The 18,688-nt window shown below is 35.7% G+C and overlaps 1 protein-coding gene across 2 annotated transcripts in view; it reads left to right on the top strand.

Annotated features, from left to right (window-relative positions):
- The window catches only part of LOC139149671 (proteasome activator complex subunit 4-like), a 69,660-nt gene that overhangs the window by 4,326 nt on the left and 46,646 nt on the right, over positions 1 to 18,688 (top strand). For both annotated transcript variants that reach the window (XM_070721530.1, XM_070721531.1), the window contains exons 2-22: positions 4,740 to 4,880; positions 5,729 to 5,845; positions 6,410 to 6,454; positions 7,426 to 7,575; positions 7,831 to 7,894; positions 8,098 to 8,172; positions 8,648 to 8,767; positions 9,101 to 9,190; positions 9,478 to 9,536; positions 10,272 to 10,478; positions 11,101 to 11,287; positions 11,867 to 12,021; positions 12,445 to 12,595; positions 13,770 to 13,868; positions 14,006 to 14,143; positions 14,770 to 14,985; positions 15,347 to 15,501; positions 15,941 to 16,039; positions 16,951 to 17,122; positions 17,610 to 17,708; positions 18,050 to 18,208. In XM_070721530.1, coding sequence (XP_070577631.1) covers positions 4,740 to 4,880; positions 5,729 to 5,845; positions 6,410 to 6,454; positions 7,426 to 7,575; positions 7,831 to 7,894; positions 8,098 to 8,172; positions 8,648 to 8,767; positions 9,101 to 9,190; positions 9,478 to 9,536; positions 10,272 to 10,478; positions 11,101 to 11,287; positions 11,867 to 12,021; positions 12,445 to 12,595; positions 13,770 to 13,868; positions 14,006 to 14,143; positions 14,770 to 14,985; positions 15,347 to 15,501; positions 15,941 to 16,039; positions 16,951 to 17,122; positions 17,610 to 17,708; positions 18,050 to 18,208 — 2,698 coding nt within the window. The remainder of the gene's footprint in view (positions 1 to 4,739; positions 4,881 to 5,728; positions 5,846 to 6,409; positions 6,455 to 7,425; positions 7,576 to 7,830; positions 7,895 to 8,097; positions 8,173 to 8,647; positions 8,768 to 9,100; positions 9,191 to 9,477; positions 9,537 to 10,271; positions 10,479 to 11,100; positions 11,288 to 11,866; positions 12,022 to 12,444; positions 12,596 to 13,769; positions 13,869 to 14,005; positions 14,144 to 14,769; positions 14,986 to 15,346; positions 15,502 to 15,940; positions 16,040 to 16,950; positions 17,123 to 17,609; positions 17,709 to 18,049; positions 18,209 to 18,688) is intronic.

Genomic DNA, 18,688 nt, shown 5'->3' on the forward strand with positions numbered 1-18,688 from the left:
AGCTAAATATCAGATATATCCATATATTTTGTTAATGAAGAGATTGCAGCTTTCTGACTTATCTATACACGTTTTTCTTCAGGTATGCCAAGGTAAACTTGATGTAATGTATAATGATTAGAAACGATTATTGGATCAGCTAAACTGTTCCTATTGCCATATCTTGGTACTCCCCCAAAGATGATCCCAACGGCTACTAAATCATATTATCTTCCCTTTAAAGGTTCATGTTCATGTCATATTTTTACATACGTCTGTTACAAACAAAACAGATATTATATAAGCATTATATTGCCTTCTGTATTCTGTGTAGAGAAAAATGGTAGAATGTAAGATAAGCCGTAATTTTCGATTTAATCTTTTGGGGTATTGGGTAAGTCTTGGTCCTATTTCATGAAAACTGTAAAGGATATTGCATATCACAATATGTCATCTTAAAGAAGAATAAATCGGTTTACTAATGAAACCCCATAAACCAGGTTATGTAGAAGTTAGGCTCGGCAGATGACTTAAACGAAGACTGGTTTAACAAAAATATTAGTGAGTCTCAAAATCGTGATTTTACAACACCCTTCTAAACATGACTTATTTTTTTCTGTTAAAAGTCTATTTCATATTTGTGACGTGTGCCAGTAGTAAATAAAAGAGTTTTCATATAAGGCATGGCCTTTTATTATATGTCTAGGTGAAAGGGTTGTAGAATTTGAGATAAGCAGTGACATTAATTTTGAATAAAATTTGGGGTATGGGGTAAGTTTTGGTCATGTTTTATAAAAACAGTGGAAGATATTGCATATTACAATATGTCATCTGAAAGAAGAATAAAATTACTTTCTAATATTACCCCAGAAGCTAGTTATGTTAAAATATAAGGTCAGCAGATGACTTACAAGGAAGCATGCTTAATATAAAAGATGCGATTCACAATACTTTGACATTAAGGTACCCTTCAGAACATGACCGTAACAGCCATTGCATCCAATATTTTGCTGTTAAAAGTCTATTTCATATTTTTACATATTCTTGTAGCAAATTTAACAGATTTCATACAAAGCATTGCCCATTGTAATATGTCTACGTACAAATTAGTAGAATTTGAGATAAGCAGTGACAGTAATTTGCAATATAAAGTTTGGGGTATGGGGTAAGTTTTGGTCATATTTTATGAAAACTATGAAAGATATTGCATATTACAATAATTCATCTTAAACCTATAAGCCTTGTTACATTAAAAAATAAGCTCAGCAGATGACTTAAAAGAAGACAGGGTTATCGAAAACGCATTCGAGTTGGCAATACTGAGATTTTGCGGTACCCTTCAAAATATGATCGGTACAGCTATAGCATCCAAATATTTTCTTATGTCAAAAGTCTATTTCACATGATTAGCATGTCCCTGTACCAAATAAAACAGATATCATACAAAGCATTGCCTTTTGTATTATGCCAAAGTAAAACATTGGTAGAATTTGAGATTCGCTATAATTTGCATTGCAAACTCTGGGGTATCGGGTAAGTTTTGGTCCTATTTAATAAAACAATCCATGGACGATATTGCATATCACATATGTCATTTTAAAGGAATAAATTTCCATTCTTATGATACCCAACAAGTCAGGTTATGTTAAAAAAAGCTTAGCAGATTACTTACAAGTACTATCAGAAAAATGCACGTGGGTATGCACAAAATGGTGATTTTGCAGTACTCTTCAAAATACGAATGTAACAGTTATTGCATCCCTTTATTTTTCTGTTAAAATTTTATTTCGCATTCTAGGGATCCCAAGCTTCTATAAATACAGCTTTGTTATCCTAGAGGTGCATGTAGACCCCTCTAGCCTACGGAATAATATTTCTTGACTGCTGACATAGTGCCGTCCTTTGATAGGATCTAACACCGTGCAGCAAGAATTGTGTTTTTGTCAGTATTTACCCGTTTAACAAGTCAGGCGATGAAGAGAAGTTGAAAAAAGTTGCAAATCACTCTTCCCATAGTTTCTAATTGAAAATATGCAACCAAAATTACTCAACGCATTCTGCACTTGACGTTTACTAGGTGAAAAATACCTTGTCTGGCGGCCATTTTGAAAAATGGCTGCCATGGCAACGCTTCAACAGATTTTCAGTGGCTCGGTATCTGAATTTGTTTAACATATATTAAGACACATCTGAGCCAAGTTTGGTGCTTTTATCACAAAATGCACAATGGGTTTGCCATGCCGCACCACTATAATACATTCGTAAATCTCAGTGCACGGACAGCTGACACCTTCACAAATATCAGTGCTGAAAAATCACAGGCCAGACTTTAAAGAGCCAGTAGCTGAAACTTGATGATTTTTTCACTCTGTTTGTGTTGTATATCAGTTGCATGTTCTTGTTCTACTCCCCAAAGCACTTTGAAAAACGCCAAATCTTCAGTTTGTGAACACAACATCCATACCTGTAACATGCACTGTTATTGTTTACATTTGAATTCTAGAATTCAGTGACCAGAATTCACTTGTCAGCAATAACAATGCAGTATACTCTGTACATGTACAGGCTGAGTTGACATTGTCAGCACTGTGTATCTCAACATTCTTTGGGGGAGTAGAACAAGAAACTGTAGTTGACATACAAAACAGAAATAGTGAAAACAATCATCAGAAGTCACAGATGCTGGCTTTTTAATGTACTGAAATCAGTATTCTCCCTAGAAAATAGAAGTTGCTATCCTTTGATCTTATGAAAGCAATAATAAACTAAATATGAAAAGTTTTGCATAATTATGCATATAAAATATACAAATTAATGCTCTACATTTCCTCAGGAAATAGATATTTACTTCATTTTAGAAATAATGTACAACTTTGATATTTATTCTATAACCACAGAAAAATGCCAGCTATATCTCCTTTTCACTTGTTTTAAGTAGGTGATTCCAGGTTGATGCACCATGGCCAGGCAGCCATGTCGGATATGCCAATTCAGCTTATGCAAGCCTGTACTGAGTATGCAAACATTGAAGTTTGAACTCTGACCCAGTGTTAAAATCCCTCTGTGGTGATCTCTGACCTTGCTGTAAGACTCCCTCACTAGAGCGGACGCTACTTTTTATTTGTTTTGTAACATGATCAAGATGTGACTCTTCTGACCACTTGGCAAATGTTGGCAGAATCTCCAAGAGGGTCGCTTCCTGATTAAAAAAATCAATATTTGAACAGTCAAGGTGTTTGAGGTCAATAAGGTCATGTCAGGTGACATTACCTTGAAGTCCAGGAGGGCATTTGCTGAAATACAGACACACTCTATAAAAATGTAGGACAGTTTGTTGTTACAATAGACCTGTTGCTTTAAAAGGTGCTCTATTGATAATTACATACCCCTATCTGATGAGTAATATATAATATATAATAAGTAAATACATAAAGATATACACACTGGCATAAGTATTCTATTTTTAGTTCCACATTTACAAAATTTCGTGATATGTAAATATATATATATATATATATATAATATATATATATATATATATATATATATATATATATATATATATATATATATATATATATATATATATATATATATATATATATATATATATATATATATATATATATATAAAAGACAATCAGATGTGTAAATGTATGCTTTTCTCATTAGTTTATGCATCATATTTCCATGCTTCACACAACATTGGGGAACCTGTTACATTTAAAAAATACCGTTTATAGTTACATATTTACGGTTCCTTAAAACAACTCCTTCGGGAGAACAAGGAGTGTTGAATCTGAGGTCTCTTTCAGGGAAGAAAAAAGGCCAACAAGGATACCTCACACAAAAAACCAACTTGAACTGATCGGTTAGCTCAGTTAGTAGAGCATCCAAACTAATTCTGACAATGGATTTTAATCCTACATGGGTCATTTTTTCAAAGCCCCCAAAATTTGCAGAGTAGAGACAATCAGATGTGTAGTTGTGTGCTTTTGTCATTAGTTTATGCATCATATTTCCACGCTACACACAATATTGAGGAACCTGTCACATTTAAAGAATGTTTATAGTTGTATATATATATATATATATATATATATATATATATATATATATATATATATATATATATATATATATATATATATATATATATATATATATATATATATATATATATATATATATATATATATATATGTATATATATATATTAGGAATACAGATATCCTCATTGTAAATTGCAGTGCTTGAAGCTAAAAGCAGTGTTAAAATAAAATAATAATATAAATTACTTCAAGTGCAAAGTAATGTTTATACATACATAAATACATATATATATATATATATATATATATATATATATATATATATATATATATATATATATATATATATATATATATATATATAGTTATATATATATATATATATAGTTATATATAGATATATATAGTTATATATCGGATATATAGTTTGTGCTGCCTGACCTATCCTGTAAATATATATATATATATATATATATATATATATATATATATATATATATATATATGTCTATGATTAGTAGTATGATTAGTAGTATCGTTGTACATTGTACTGTATGTATGTGTACACGTGTTTCTATTTTAAGAGATGCTTTTCTTACTCCTTTCCTTCCCCTTTTCATGTGCTCCTTTCAGATGCGCTTCGCCCACCGATTGTAATTCGTGTTTGTTCAGAATGTGATGTGTGGAATATTTTGTTTATTCTTCCAGGTACATCCGTCTCTATGGACGTAAATTCTCAAAAGAAGACCACGTCCTGTTAATAAAACTGGTGTATGAATTGTTGACGATCCCAGACCTGGAATTTAAACTGGTACAGAAGTTTGCTCAGTTGCTGATCACCCTGTTAAAGTGAGTTGTCCGTTCTCATTTACAGACATGGCTGTTTGTAAATGCCACATGCCAGAAAAATGCCGATCGGCCATGTAGCACTGAAGGGGCATTGATTTCTCAGATGTCATGTTGCTAAAAATGGGATGAAATGTGGAAAGTTTTGGCATAGTGACTTTTGAAAAATTTGGGTCGTGTTAATGGCATTACTCATTTTCATTAATGCAATGCATTTGATACCAAGATACCCTTTCATCACAGAGTGTAAAGATTGATCCATTTACAATGCTATTGTTTTTTTTGATACCTTTGGCCTTTGAACAGAAGCAGCGTGTAAAAGTTCATTAGACTGAAATCAGGTGCTTCACTAGGTATTGTTTTGACGCACATGTACAATCGGCAACACACAGTTTATCTTCAAAGCCACAGTTACGTCATACAAAATTGTGACATGAAATTTGTGATTCCTGATTTATTTAACACCAAACATCAGCCGACTCACCCAACTACTTTGTGTTTATTTGATAAACGTCAGTAAAGTAATCAATGAGGAGAAGCCTTGTCTTGAAGGTATACTGTCACCTGTTCCAATTTTGCCACAGTTACCATGGAAAGAGAAAATCTAACCAATCACAGATTTTAAGCGGGTGGCCACTTGTTAAAAACAGCGCCCTCACACGGGCATTTTGAATACCAAGTAAAGCCCCTTTTACCATATATGGGATATTTAAATTACAGGTAACAGTATACCTTTAATGCATGTATGTGAAATTTTTAAGATACAACCAGTCTCCTTACATGTCTTGCATATGATGTTTTTTAGCCATGTAGTGGAAAATTCGTAACATGTTTTGTTTCTGCAATGGCAGGAAAAAAGAATTACTTTCAAGAGATGACCTTGAGTTAGCTTGGAGACCACTGTATCAAGTTGTGGAGAGAGTGTACTACTCCCGCTTTGAACCGCTAGGTCTAGAATGGTTACCACAGTAAGTTAATACAACTCTTTTACTCATTATTGCATTATAACCATAACAAAAAATTCTTCCCCAAAACTGTGCAGGGATATGTGCCTCTTTATTATTCCACTTTCTCAGGTATTGTCATTCCGGGAAGAAAGACACCGTGGGAAATGATGCAATGTGTCAGGATGCATGGAAATATTAATAATTTGTAACTCTTGTGCATTTGTACACTCCCATTCATTCCACATACTCTCACTTGAAAATTCTTGAAAATGATTCGTGAGAATGAGTAGAAAAGTGAAGAAGTTCCAAATGACCACATGTCATTGATTGTAACAGTAACAGTAAATTTTGATCAAGTTAATCACTGTCAGGTTTTGTTTGTCATAACAACTGAGCAATACTCAAGACATACTTATTGTTAGGAGTTTTACAGCGCTGTACATGTACTGTTCAAAACTGATTTTCAGTTGCTTAGAAGTTTAATACAACATTTTCTTACTGTCCTGCCTTGCTCATACTCAATCTTAATATGTGCTAATTATGACATAATGGAAATTTTAATTTTTACATCTGCCTTTCTTTTAGCACCATTGATAATGTTTTGAAGACTTTAGTGAAGTTTGCGAGAGTGTAAGTAATTCCTGCCTGTTTCCTTTTGGAATTTGTTTTTTGAAACAGCATCTTTCTGAACTATTATTCTGGTTTTCACTTTAAATTTGGGAGGGGAAGGAGCATGCAACACATGTGAAAAAGTGTGCCATAAAAGCTTTATAGTGCTACTGGTATTCCAGAACAAAAGATTGCTGACATCTCTCTCATACCATATATGGATATGTGTAAATACATCTCACTCATACCATATATGGATATATGCAAATACATCCCACTCATACCATATATGGATATATGCAAATACATCCCACTCATACCTTGTATGGATATATATAAATCTGCTATTACGGAGTAGCTTGAAATTAACAATCACTAGTTGAGAACAATGCTGTGATATTGCTAGCTTGTGGAAGAGAAACAATAGTAACACCCATGAGGTCAAAGTTAATAGTGCAAAGGTCATGCAATACATTTTTTCCCAGAGAGTTCATTGTAAATAGAATATTTCATTATTTGACCCCTTTCATATAAGAGCTAAACAGCGATGTAAGTAAAAAAAAAGTTTTCTGCGTGGGTGCAAGTCTTTACACAAATGAAATTAGCTTGTGATCATGTTACCATGGTATAATATTGAAAATTTGCCCCAAATAATCATTGAGTAGAGGTGAATAATAACGGTATTGTGGTACAATCCAAGTAACTGGGTCCTGAAGAAATGTGACAAGGTCTATTGATAATTTCCGTTCTGATTGATACTGAGTGACAGTCAGAAAGATCTTATGATACCTTTAAAAATTGTCTTTTATAATAAACAACCTTGTGGAAAAGCTCTCCAAAGCAGTAATGCCCTTGGAATAAACTTTCAAAGCTGGCCTTTGAAGTTACATATTGAGTTTACTCATGCACTATAGGAATTATGCAAAAGATTTTATTTTTCTCTAGACTTTATGAGCCAGATTGGTAAATAAAATGTTTTCCTAATTTTCCAGGTATTTCCCAGAAGAATCTACCCAGGAAATGCTGGATGAATGGAGACCATTGCTGTGTCCCTTTGATGTCACCATGTCTAAGGGAATAAGTTATCTGGAAATGTTTCTGCCCACATTGTTGCCTCCAGAAGATCATGGAATGGGGTTCAAGTAAGTATGAAAGTTTTTTTTATGGAAAACAAGGAATCTTTTGATATTTTATAGAGAAAAGATATATATCTGATGGTCTTAAAAGTCAATCAACAGGTTTCATGTTTACTGACTATCAAATCAGTTAAGACACCCTGTACTGGAATACTTTTTAGTGAAACAGAAATTTCTTCCCGGTAAATGTTCATGTACATGTAAGTAAACCTCAATCATCGTAGTGCTGGCCATTCTTTTCATTAAAACTTCCGATTTCAGGTTATGGTTAGAAGAACTTTTGAATTTATGGGATGCTGCACACAGCACACCTACATGGGAAGTGGTAAGTTTAACCGTACATTGTGCTAGTCAAATATGAACACTGTATACATACCTGTACATGCATTGAATTGACGTATGACAAATTAATCCATCATTTTTTAATGGCAAATGCAGTAACTGTTGTTTTCTGCAGTTTTATTTTTATTTTCTCTTCTGTCCTTCAGTGAAAACTTACATCGATATTTCATCATTTCTTCCACACAGACTCTGGTAGAGCTGTTTGCACGAGTTGCAAATGATAATATTGGCTATATTGACTGGAAACCTTACATTCCAAAGGTAAGCTGTTTATATTGTTTTCCTGGCTCAACAAAACAGGTACAGGAAATCAAGAACATTAAATCTGTGTATGTATTTCCTTGAAACACCACCTTCATTTTCCCCATTACACCATCTTCAAAGTATATGAAGCATCAAAATTAGTTGAAAGGTTTGTCAAATTGGTTCAATGACTTTTATGCTTTTGGCAAATTCTGGGTTTGGAAATTGATTCTTATTCCTGTCGTTGAGAAGCTATTTTGCAATACTGACATTTGTTGTACATCAGTTTTGAAATTCTGAAATACTTGACCCAAGTGTCTAAGATAGTTGGTGTTAATATAACATTGCCCCATCAGTTCATAAAGTAGTTTTTTTTTTAAATAATGGAAGCTAAAGCTTCTCTCTAATCCTGCACTGCTAAAATCACCCCACTTCTACCAACAACAAGAACATCGCTCATTGATTGCATTGTATGCGGGCTTTCGTCTCACAGATATTCACCAGGATATTACGGGGTTTCAATTTGCCAGTCGGCAGCAAGAAAGTGCAAGTTGGTAGGGCTGGAAATGGCTACGACATACCGACTGTGTGTATATGGATTGTTGCCATGATGGTGAGTGAACGTTTAAAAATCAGTCGGTAGGAATACTATTGAAATAGATAAACTATAAGAGAATCTTTTTTTCTAGATGTACGCATGCATCTTGCTCAAGAAGATCACAAAAGTCCATGGTTATCATATTTTGATCAGAAATAACATCACAAACAAGATTACTTCAAACCTACAATGTATTTCTGCTTAACCTAACTTACGTGTATCATGTTGAATATAAAAGGTCAGTACATGAAATTACAAGTTTTTAAAAGAATACATAAGAACATGAAAAACAGATCAGTGCTCAACTCTTGTTTCATGATTTGATAAATTTGTTGCTTTTTTTCACAGGGACCAGATGGTTTGATTCAAAAACATTTACAACAGTTCTTCAGGGCGTTAGAATCATACTACCATCCGTCCAACATGGGCAAATTTACAGTGAGTATCCTATCAAATATTTAGTGAAACTTGTCGGTGAACATTTCAGAGTTGGCAGGAAAATAATTATCAAACTGTTGCTCTGTAATAGATAGAGTGACAACTATGGCTGCTGTGGTACATTTCAATAGTAACAATTTGTGTGGCTGGTTGTGGAAAATTCTATTTTCTTTAGGAGAGAATTTTGGACATCATTGCATGTCTGAAATCTTCCTGCTGTGCATTTGCTTTGAAAGAGGAAAACAAATAGGTAAATGCTTTATTTTTGTTTCATTTTATTTCTACAGTTAAAACTTCAAAAACTAGTTCACAAGTTACCGGCCACATTTGTCAGAAGAGTTCATAGGTAAGTCATGGATTTCGAGTCTGCTTATTTGGGAACTCCAGTAAACACTTCAACTGTCCCCAAATCTAACTGTACATGTATGATATAATGTAGCAAAGGGCACTTAAGGTAGAATGCACCTCGAAAGTAAAAGACTTAAACTTTTGCTCAAACTTTCCTCAAGGAATCTTTCAATCATTCTATTTCAAAATCAAGAATAAAAATCGTGGTCACGGTACAAATTTTGGTGCTAGAGAAACAAATTACCCAAGATTTACCGATATTTGGAATTCAAAATGGCAGCCATCCCTGGCAAAGAAAAATAAAATATTTCAATTTTAAAAAACTAAGAGGGTCAAAGTCTTTGTTTCTCCAAGAGCTTTAAAATGAGCCCCCAGAAGTGGTAGACCAGAAAAGAATTGTAAAAAAGTTTGAGAGTCCAAATTTCTCTCCCTGAGATGCAGTCTACTTTAATAAGCAAAATAAAGGTAATCTCTGATAACGCATGCCAGCTTTCTATCCTTAGTGTCCCCAGCTTGATACATCTAAACACTCACATATTGCCATTTCACATACAGTGTATTGTATTAGTCATACTCTCTCTCTCTCCAGTGATGATCCATGTGAACTTTGGAGAAAAAGTAATAAATGGAATCTAGAAGGTAATTTGAATGTTCAAATGACTGCAAGCAGGAAAAGGAAGTCTTTAGATAAATATGATTTTGTAACTTTCTTGTATCCTGTGTAAATTTCAAGGGAACGGTACAAGAAACCAACGTGGGTTCACCCAGTCAAGGAAGACTTTCTATTGACCAATCAGGACATCACAGCTTTTGTAGAGTGTTTAAAGCCATCAGTGTTCCTAGCTATATTCTGTAAGTCTGGTCATCTAGAAGCTGCTGCAGCAATTCAACATTTAGCCGCTCTTAGACCCGAGTTGATTATTCCGTTGTTGCTGGAAAAGTAAGTGAATTTTGTGTTAGAATCATAATTCATCAGGAATGTGTTGTGTGTGAGATGAGATTATATTTTAACCAAGGGTATATTTATATATTGTTACATTTCAAACGTCTATTCAAATCGGATGTGTTTGTCAAATGTTACGAAAAAACCCTAACATTTAATGTCATATCAGTACTCTCAGTGGAGACTTTCATATCAATATGTGATGATTTTTTTGCATTAGTATCATCCTCATCACTTTACCAGGATCCTCTGAGTTACGATTTAAATCTAACAGATGTTTAACCTTTCACCACCGTGGTTTGTCCCAAATCCATTGTTTTCTATGGTACAGTTGGACCTGTATACAGGGAACTGGGGGTGAAAGGGTTAGTCTGTCACTTTACAGAAATACAAGGTTTTAAAGCTTAGAATAGAAAGATCCATAAATGTTACACACTACAGATTGTCGGTCGAATGTTTTTTTGCATGCAATTGAACTTCACACATTCATTCTCATATTCTGTCGTGCATCAGATGTCTCGTTTATAGTGAAGTGAAAATCTCAGCTGGCAGTGAGAGTTGAGCAATGACTGATTTGTAGCATACAAACGCAGGATGTTTTGCATTGCTTTACCCACAGGACATACGTAGCATTGCAGAGTTTGACAGAGCCTCATCAGCTGATAGCAACCTTGAGCTGCACGGTCTCCGTTTCCAAGACTCTGCTCAGAGGCGGGAAGTGGCTACCCGATGGCCCCACCCATCTCATGCCATTGCTGCAGTTAGTGTTGCCAGGAATTGACCCCAATGATATCGGCAAATCAATGGTGAGTATTTGCTTACCTCTGTCATGTGACTTTGTCATCGACAAGCTTATTCTATTCGATACCCTAATTTTAGAACATAAGTGATCAGCTTGCGCTGACATTTCAACACATGATTTGTAAAAAATTCATGCCAGATGAAAGTATTCCCGTACATGTATTTTGTAGTCTTTTCCACAGTACAATCAAACTGAAAATCTCACAGAATAATCATCACCTAAATGGTGCTTGCTATGGATCTAGCCAATGAAAATTCAACTACTGGTAAGAGCACAATTGAGATTAAAGGTATACTGTCACCTGTTCTAATTTTGCCACAGTTACCATGGAAAGAGAAAATCTAACCAATCACAGATTTTAAGCGGGTGGCCGCTTTTTAAAAACAGCGCCCTCACATGGGCATTTTGAATACCAAGGAACGCCCCTTTCACCATATATGGGCATATTTAGATTACAGATGGGACTGTATATCTTTAAGGTAGTGCTAAAGTTTCTATTGCTTTCCTACAAAAATCAGCCTGTAGTCCTTTGATTCATATTGGTATCAGTAACATCATGTGGCATATTTTCACCTTTCCAAAGGTGACTTTTCAAGTGGTGTCCACATTTGTGTCACTGGTACCTGTGGTCGACTGTTCGGAGGCCGTCCATCTGAGAGATGACCTGACAGATATTGAAAGAGAAGTCTGTTCATCCAGCGCCCAGTTTGAAGATTTTATTCTAGTGTTTATGGACAGGTGGGAAATATTTTCCTTGTGTATACATGAGTTTCAATGCCACTGTATATTCTTTCTTCACCAACAGCACACCATGGCACCTCATGACATCGTAGAAACCATCTGCACATTGAATTGCATGTACACATGTCTCTCTAAACACAAGCATGGACTTGATAAACCCTATGACTGTATTCAGCAGTCATACGTGCACACGGCTGCAGCAGATTGCAGCGGTGCGGCCCCAAACTGTTGTATCTGATAAACACAATCTGTGACATTTTAAATTATAAACGATGTTTTTTCTCATTTCAGGGGCTCTATTTTCCCATTTTGCAGGACAGTACCATGATAACCATAATTTTTGAAATTCCTACTGAAAGAAAACAAATACTGAGATTTTTTTTTAATGTTAACAATTCTGGACTTTCTTCTCATTTGTAGGTGTTTCTCCCTGATAGAAAGTAGCACTCCAGATCCAGCCACCAGACATCACATAGATACATCCAAAAATCAACTTGAAAGTGTCTTAGAGATAGCATTGTCATCAACATTCAGTTCTTTATTGACACAGAGTTCACCTCAACTCAACCAGGTATGATGTCATTTCCTGTCTCTTTATTCTTAGACACTGAGCCTGTGCAGGTGTGCCTGACCTTGGCTTTGACCTTCCTGGGTGTCGTCATCTGGCGTAGTCCTTGCTTTGTATGTGACCATTCAGAGTTTGTGTGTATGTGAGTGTGTGTGTGTTTATCTGGTTGTATAGATACATACATGTTTGTGTTTTTGTATTATCATGTCTTCTTTGTACATGTATGTACTTTGTTATCAAATTGAGTTTGCTGTTGCAGATGTCCAAATCTGTCGCTGGATGTGCAGTTTTGTCAAAATTCAAACTTTAGGTGAAAGTCTGATCATCCAAACAGATCTCAAGAAATTGTCGACTTTGTATGTAGAATTTTCATCCAATTTCATGTTTTTTGTATGGGTTGTGAAAGTACATCATGTAACCAACGTATTCAGTACTGTTACCACAACAGCTATCAAAGTAGTATTGTAGAATGTAATTTCTGTCAACTTCAGGTTGCCAACTTCAGCATCTTGGTGGTTTGCGTAGTTGTTCATCATTTAACTGTCTGTCTGTAAAATTTTCTCAGTGAGACTGCATCCAAAGACTCAGAGCAACATCAGCAGGGATGCGCCTACTCATTTATATATCTTTGATAAAACTGCCAAAGGCTCTCAGTTAAAAAAGAAATCAAAGCTGCCAAGTATTGTCTGTGACACTTAGCATGTAGGCTTGTGCTGGTGCATGTTGGTATATTGTCAACTTGGCTGAAGGTGCAAGTGTTTAGGCATAAATGCTGTATTACCATAGCAACACGTAACTTTCACATGTCGTAAATGTAACAGTTTTTGGTGTAAATCTTGCAGTGTCCATGGCAACACATACAGCTTTCACATTTCATACGTGTGAATCTTTGATGTAAGTGTTTGGTCACCAAGGCATCACACATGTAGCTTTCATTTTTACATCCCAATCATCACTGAATACCTCAATATCACATTATGTGCAAACATTCAGGTTGTCCTTCTATCACAATTGCCATGGTGAACTGAAAGTCAATAAACAGACTTTCATCTTTGATGAATGTTAATGTATCTCTTCTCACAGGAAGTGAAAGATGTCCACCTTTTCAAGTATTTTTAAACCCGAGAGTCGGAATATTCACAAACAGTTTTTCCTCTCTTGTTATTTCCATTATCAGGTTGCTCTTGATAAACTGTACGGCTTTGTGACAACCCATGTCTTTGACACCAAGGTAGCAGGGAAAATGCTTGCTGATATCTGCAGAGTGTCAGCAAGAGTGAGTACATATATTTCATTTTATTCCATGAAGAAACTGCATATTGTGTCAAAGTATGTGCACTTATATGGCTTAATCTCAATTTTTACGCCAGTGTCTTTACCTGTTTCTCACACATATACCTTACTTTCACACAGGTCAACCCAGACACTGCTTTGAAGAAATTCATTCCTCATTGCTGTGAAGTGATTCTGTCTCACATGTCAGCTGAAGGTGTTCAGAAAGAGCAGGAACTCGACGATGAACTGCTTTTCAAGTTACAGATTCTGTCCGAGGTCAGCCACCCATTACTTCCATATGACCACTGAAATGTGCCGTGTTTGTACAGCTTTCTTTAGCCTGCTTTTATTTCTCCTAACGTGTTTAGAGTGAAAAACAAAGGCCTGTCTAATAATGTTCTGTAATAGAATAGCTTTGTTGTAATAAGCTGATTTTGATGGATGTTCCAGTTCAATCTGTATAGCTATTTCAGAGTAATCTAGGGACTTTGTAAGCATTAATCCCCAGCATTTTCACAAAAACACACCTGTGCACCAGAAAATGCAACAATACTACACTGTACATGTCAGTGCCAAAGAAGTCAGTTTTTATACATTTTGGCAAGACTGAAGATTAGTGGACACAAAGAATTTTTTTATGAATTGTTAGTAACCTAGGGAGTCTACTGATACCATTGGTCCCCATCAGAGCCCCCTAAGAAAATCCTTTTAAGTTAAAAACCAAAGGTGAATTCCCTAATCATCAGTAGTCCCTAAATTATACATGTAGACTAACAACTTTTCACGGCAGATGTTGGCATAATTTTCTACTGTGTGATCACGGCATTGGTTGTATACATTTACAAACGTACATGAATTCATATCATTCTATTCACGTGAACTTTTTCCTGGATTGCCATCAGATTGTCAGATGTCCCAGTGAGACCATCTTACCATATGGTGATCAGCTGATCCAAGTTCTGGAGTCAACATTACACCTGACATGCAAGCAGGGCTATGAACTCTCTGGCATTGTCCTCAAACACCTCCTTCGGGCAATGACCTTCACATACCCAAGGGAATACCGAAGCATTGCTGGTAGCTTTGACCGGCCGCTCACAGAATATCTGCCTGTCAGGGTGAGTATTGATGTGATCTGCTGTTCAGAATTTCAGCTTGAAATGGCCAGATCCTGGACCTCTAGGTCAAGTTCTTTCATACATTCGTAAGATTTATTCTAGGCTTTTGTATTTTGTTTTGAAATCTGCTGCAGTGTTTGAAAAATCCCAACAAAATAACTACACAGTGTAGAGCAGCATGGAACAAAATTTTTAGAATATGCACTTGAATGCAGTCGACTTGCTAATGTTGACCATCCATGCCTATCCATTGCCTTAACATAAACTTGACCATAAAATCTGATCCCAAAGTGTTCTCGATGTCAGCATTGGATATCGTCTGCTCAAAGCAATAAAGCCCGATTGTCTTATCTATTCATAGGATTGGGTAAAACCAGGTGACCTACACAACCTTGGTATAGACTGGCATGTACCTACCATAGAAAGCAGAGACTTTGCCAAGAAACTGTTAGAAATATTCCTCCACCCTGAACTGGAAAAACTGAAGAAGTTTATCCGAGGGGAAACACTCTCAAGGTATTACTTAGACTTGTTTTTGAAATGTTGTTGGATTAGTTGAACAGATGTATTTCGAGGGGGTACCCGGTAAATTTATTGCAACCCTTGTGAATGCAATGCCGGGGAAATCTTCACTGGGATTTTAAAAATTATCATGATTAAGAAGCAAAAGATCTTTAGTTGATGCAGTAGTTGTAAATTCCTATTTGAAGAAAATGTGTTTATCACAAAGTCTATCAAGACTATCATTTCTCTCAGAATACGAATGTTTGCATAGAATGCTCCAAATGAAATTTAAGATGTCAAATACAAAACATTGATACATATGTATCGCTTGTCTTGTTTGTATATCATGTTATGACTTAACAGTGGTCAGTTTAATGTAAATTATGATCTAAATTCTGTCACATTGTTTTACCATTGCTGTCCACTTCATTGTATTTGTTCTGCATTTCAGAGATGAGCTGCTGCAGAGTCTGAACATTGTTTACATGTGTATCCATGGCGCCGGGGCTATTCTACCGTGGTGGAAGGGAGAGTCACTCAATGAAGAACTGTAAGTTACTTCTGGAGTTTTGCTTTGTTTAATCTTGGTGATTATGAATATGATGAAACATCATGAATGGTTTGGTTGTGGGTGTTTGCTGTATTTGGCAGTTGAAGTGCAGAAAATTCTTGTGTAGAGACAAACACACATGCACAAAGAGACACACACACCATAAATGGCATCATACAAACCCCCATACAAAAAAAAATCATTATATGATCCGAAATGGCTGATTACAACAACATACCCGATCCCATACCATTTCTAAAATTCCACCATACCATGTGTATAGTATGTGCCATCACGACACTAGAGGCAGTGAGGGCATCGTTATGTGTGATGTAATCAAAAGTTCCTTCAATGGTCATTACCGGCAGAGATGGGTCAATTTTATTGAACGTTCCTCAGATTATTTTATTATTCAAGTCACAGGCCTAATGCACCTGTTGCATCAATGTCATTCCACAGCTACCTAGACCACAGCTACCTAGACATCAAAGATTATAACAAAATGGACAAGCGGGGACTGTGTCATAATGATGACTTGTTTCAAGTAGAATGCACCTCAGTGACAGATATTCAGACTCTCAAATTTTTCCAACACTTTTCTGGTCTGTCACTTGTTGGTGCTCATTTTCAGCAAGATTGAAAATTTTATTTTTCCCCCATAGAGTTAACATCAGGTGGCGGCCATTTTGAATTTCAAATCAAATGTTAGGTAATTTGCTTCCCCAGTACCAAAATTTGCACAATGACCCCCGATTTCTATTCTTGATTTAGTAAGAGGATGGTTGAAAGTTTCATTGAGGAAAGTTTGGGCAAAAGTTTATGTTTCACCTTCGGGGTGCATGCTACCTTAATGGTGTCATGTTGTTTTATGTCTTTCAACTCATCTTCTTCTGATCTTTCCCAATCTCCAGGTTTGAATCTGAAGTCAGCCTGAGCGGTGTCAACAGCACAGTCACTAACCTTGACAATGACCCTGTCCTTGACAACGCTAGAGAGGAGATAGCCAGACTGCTACATGACCTGACTCAGTACATGCTGACACATTGTGAAGATGATACAAAGTCACTCTTTATTGTCATCAAGGTAAGTTATTGAGAGACATTAAGAAAATCTTACATCTCAGTAAATTCTGTACCATTCTTTATAATTGGAAGAGTCCATTCAAAACTATATGAAATGCCTAAGTATCTGTTGCTTCAGCGTTTTCACTGTATCATCAGTGGTGGTATATGATATTTATCATAACCTCTTCATGCCATTTCCCTACGCAATGATCCATCTTTAATGAGAGAGCATGATGGGATTGGGTCTATATGGTTGTCACAGGTTAAGCCTTGGCACTATATAGTTAAGACCTATGTATACACTGACTTTATGTTGTTGAAAGCATTAACCTCACAATTTTAAAAGCATATTCAAACAGACGTTCACAGGAATGTGTAAATGATTTGCAGTTTTCTATACTTGTCTGCGGCTTTGTCAGGCTGAATCTGTTGATATGGTGTCACTGGTTGTATCGCAGTACTTGATTGGCCAAAGTCCAAGTGATGTCACTTTATTGTTTTTGTAGCTGTACCATGCTTTGATGACGTATAAGGGAGTTGTCAAGGAAGAATTTGATGCAAGATGGAAGAGTTTTAACATTGTGAAGAGAGCCATGGAAGATAAGGTTTGTATCCCAAACAGTAGCACTCTATCAATCCACACGCAAGAAAAATTTTCAAAAAATTAGTATCACAGGTGTAAGTTTTAGGAAGTTATGGTATTTGGGAGAAACATACCACATGAGAATTTCTTTTGTTTTTATAAGTAACGAAACACTGTTTTGCTCTTCATGTAATTCTAAAATTGAAAAAGGCTAACAAGTTCGTGTAGCCATGTGCTTTAGATGGATAAAACATAACTTTTGTGCCTTGCCGACAATATTCATGTATGTGTACTCATGTGGAAAATATTTTGTCCGCATCCACAAACTGACATGTACCGCATTTCATACATCTGTTCTTGCAGCTGAAAGACAAGAAACACCACATGAGGGCGCTGTTGATAGACAGAGCACTATTACAGCATGAGATGAGAGTTCTTGAAAGGAACATTCTGCCGTACACAGAGCTAGATAGAATACTCCTGACTGATTTGATTCAACTATCAACCAGTATGTACAGTGAGGTGAGCAATATATGATATCACATTTCCATAATAGTTCAACTGTTCTCTTCTATTCTCCTCTATACATGATAATGATACATGTATGTTATAAAGGTCTGAAGTTTCTCAGTTTTCTGATGTTAGGATTCAAAGTAGGAAATGTTTCAAAATGATGAAAGGAAACTTTACAGACCATCATTTACAAGGTAAAGCCGAGTATGTTGTGGAGTGCAAAGTTTGCTTGAGTCCATTATGGGCCAGGAGGGGGTACATTATTGCTATTATTTTACAGTTTTGGCAAGGCTAGGGAATTTTTAGGTGTAGAAAACATCTGGGGCCACAATCCATACTTAATAATCAGATACATATCAGTAATAGTCTAGGGGAATGATGTCATAAATTTACTTGTATTGACAAAGCTATAATTACATTTGAACAAGCATCATACATGTGTTTGTAACAGACTATACTGTGGCATCTTCCAAATTTCAGATTCTTTCG

Source organism: Ptychodera flava, chromosome 14 (genome assembly GCF_041260155.1).
Source record: "Ptychodera flava strain L36383 chromosome 14, AS_Pfla_20210202, whole genome shotgun sequence".
Lineage (NCBI taxonomy): Eukaryota > Metazoa > Hemichordata > Enteropneusta > Ptychoderidae > Ptychodera > Ptychodera flava.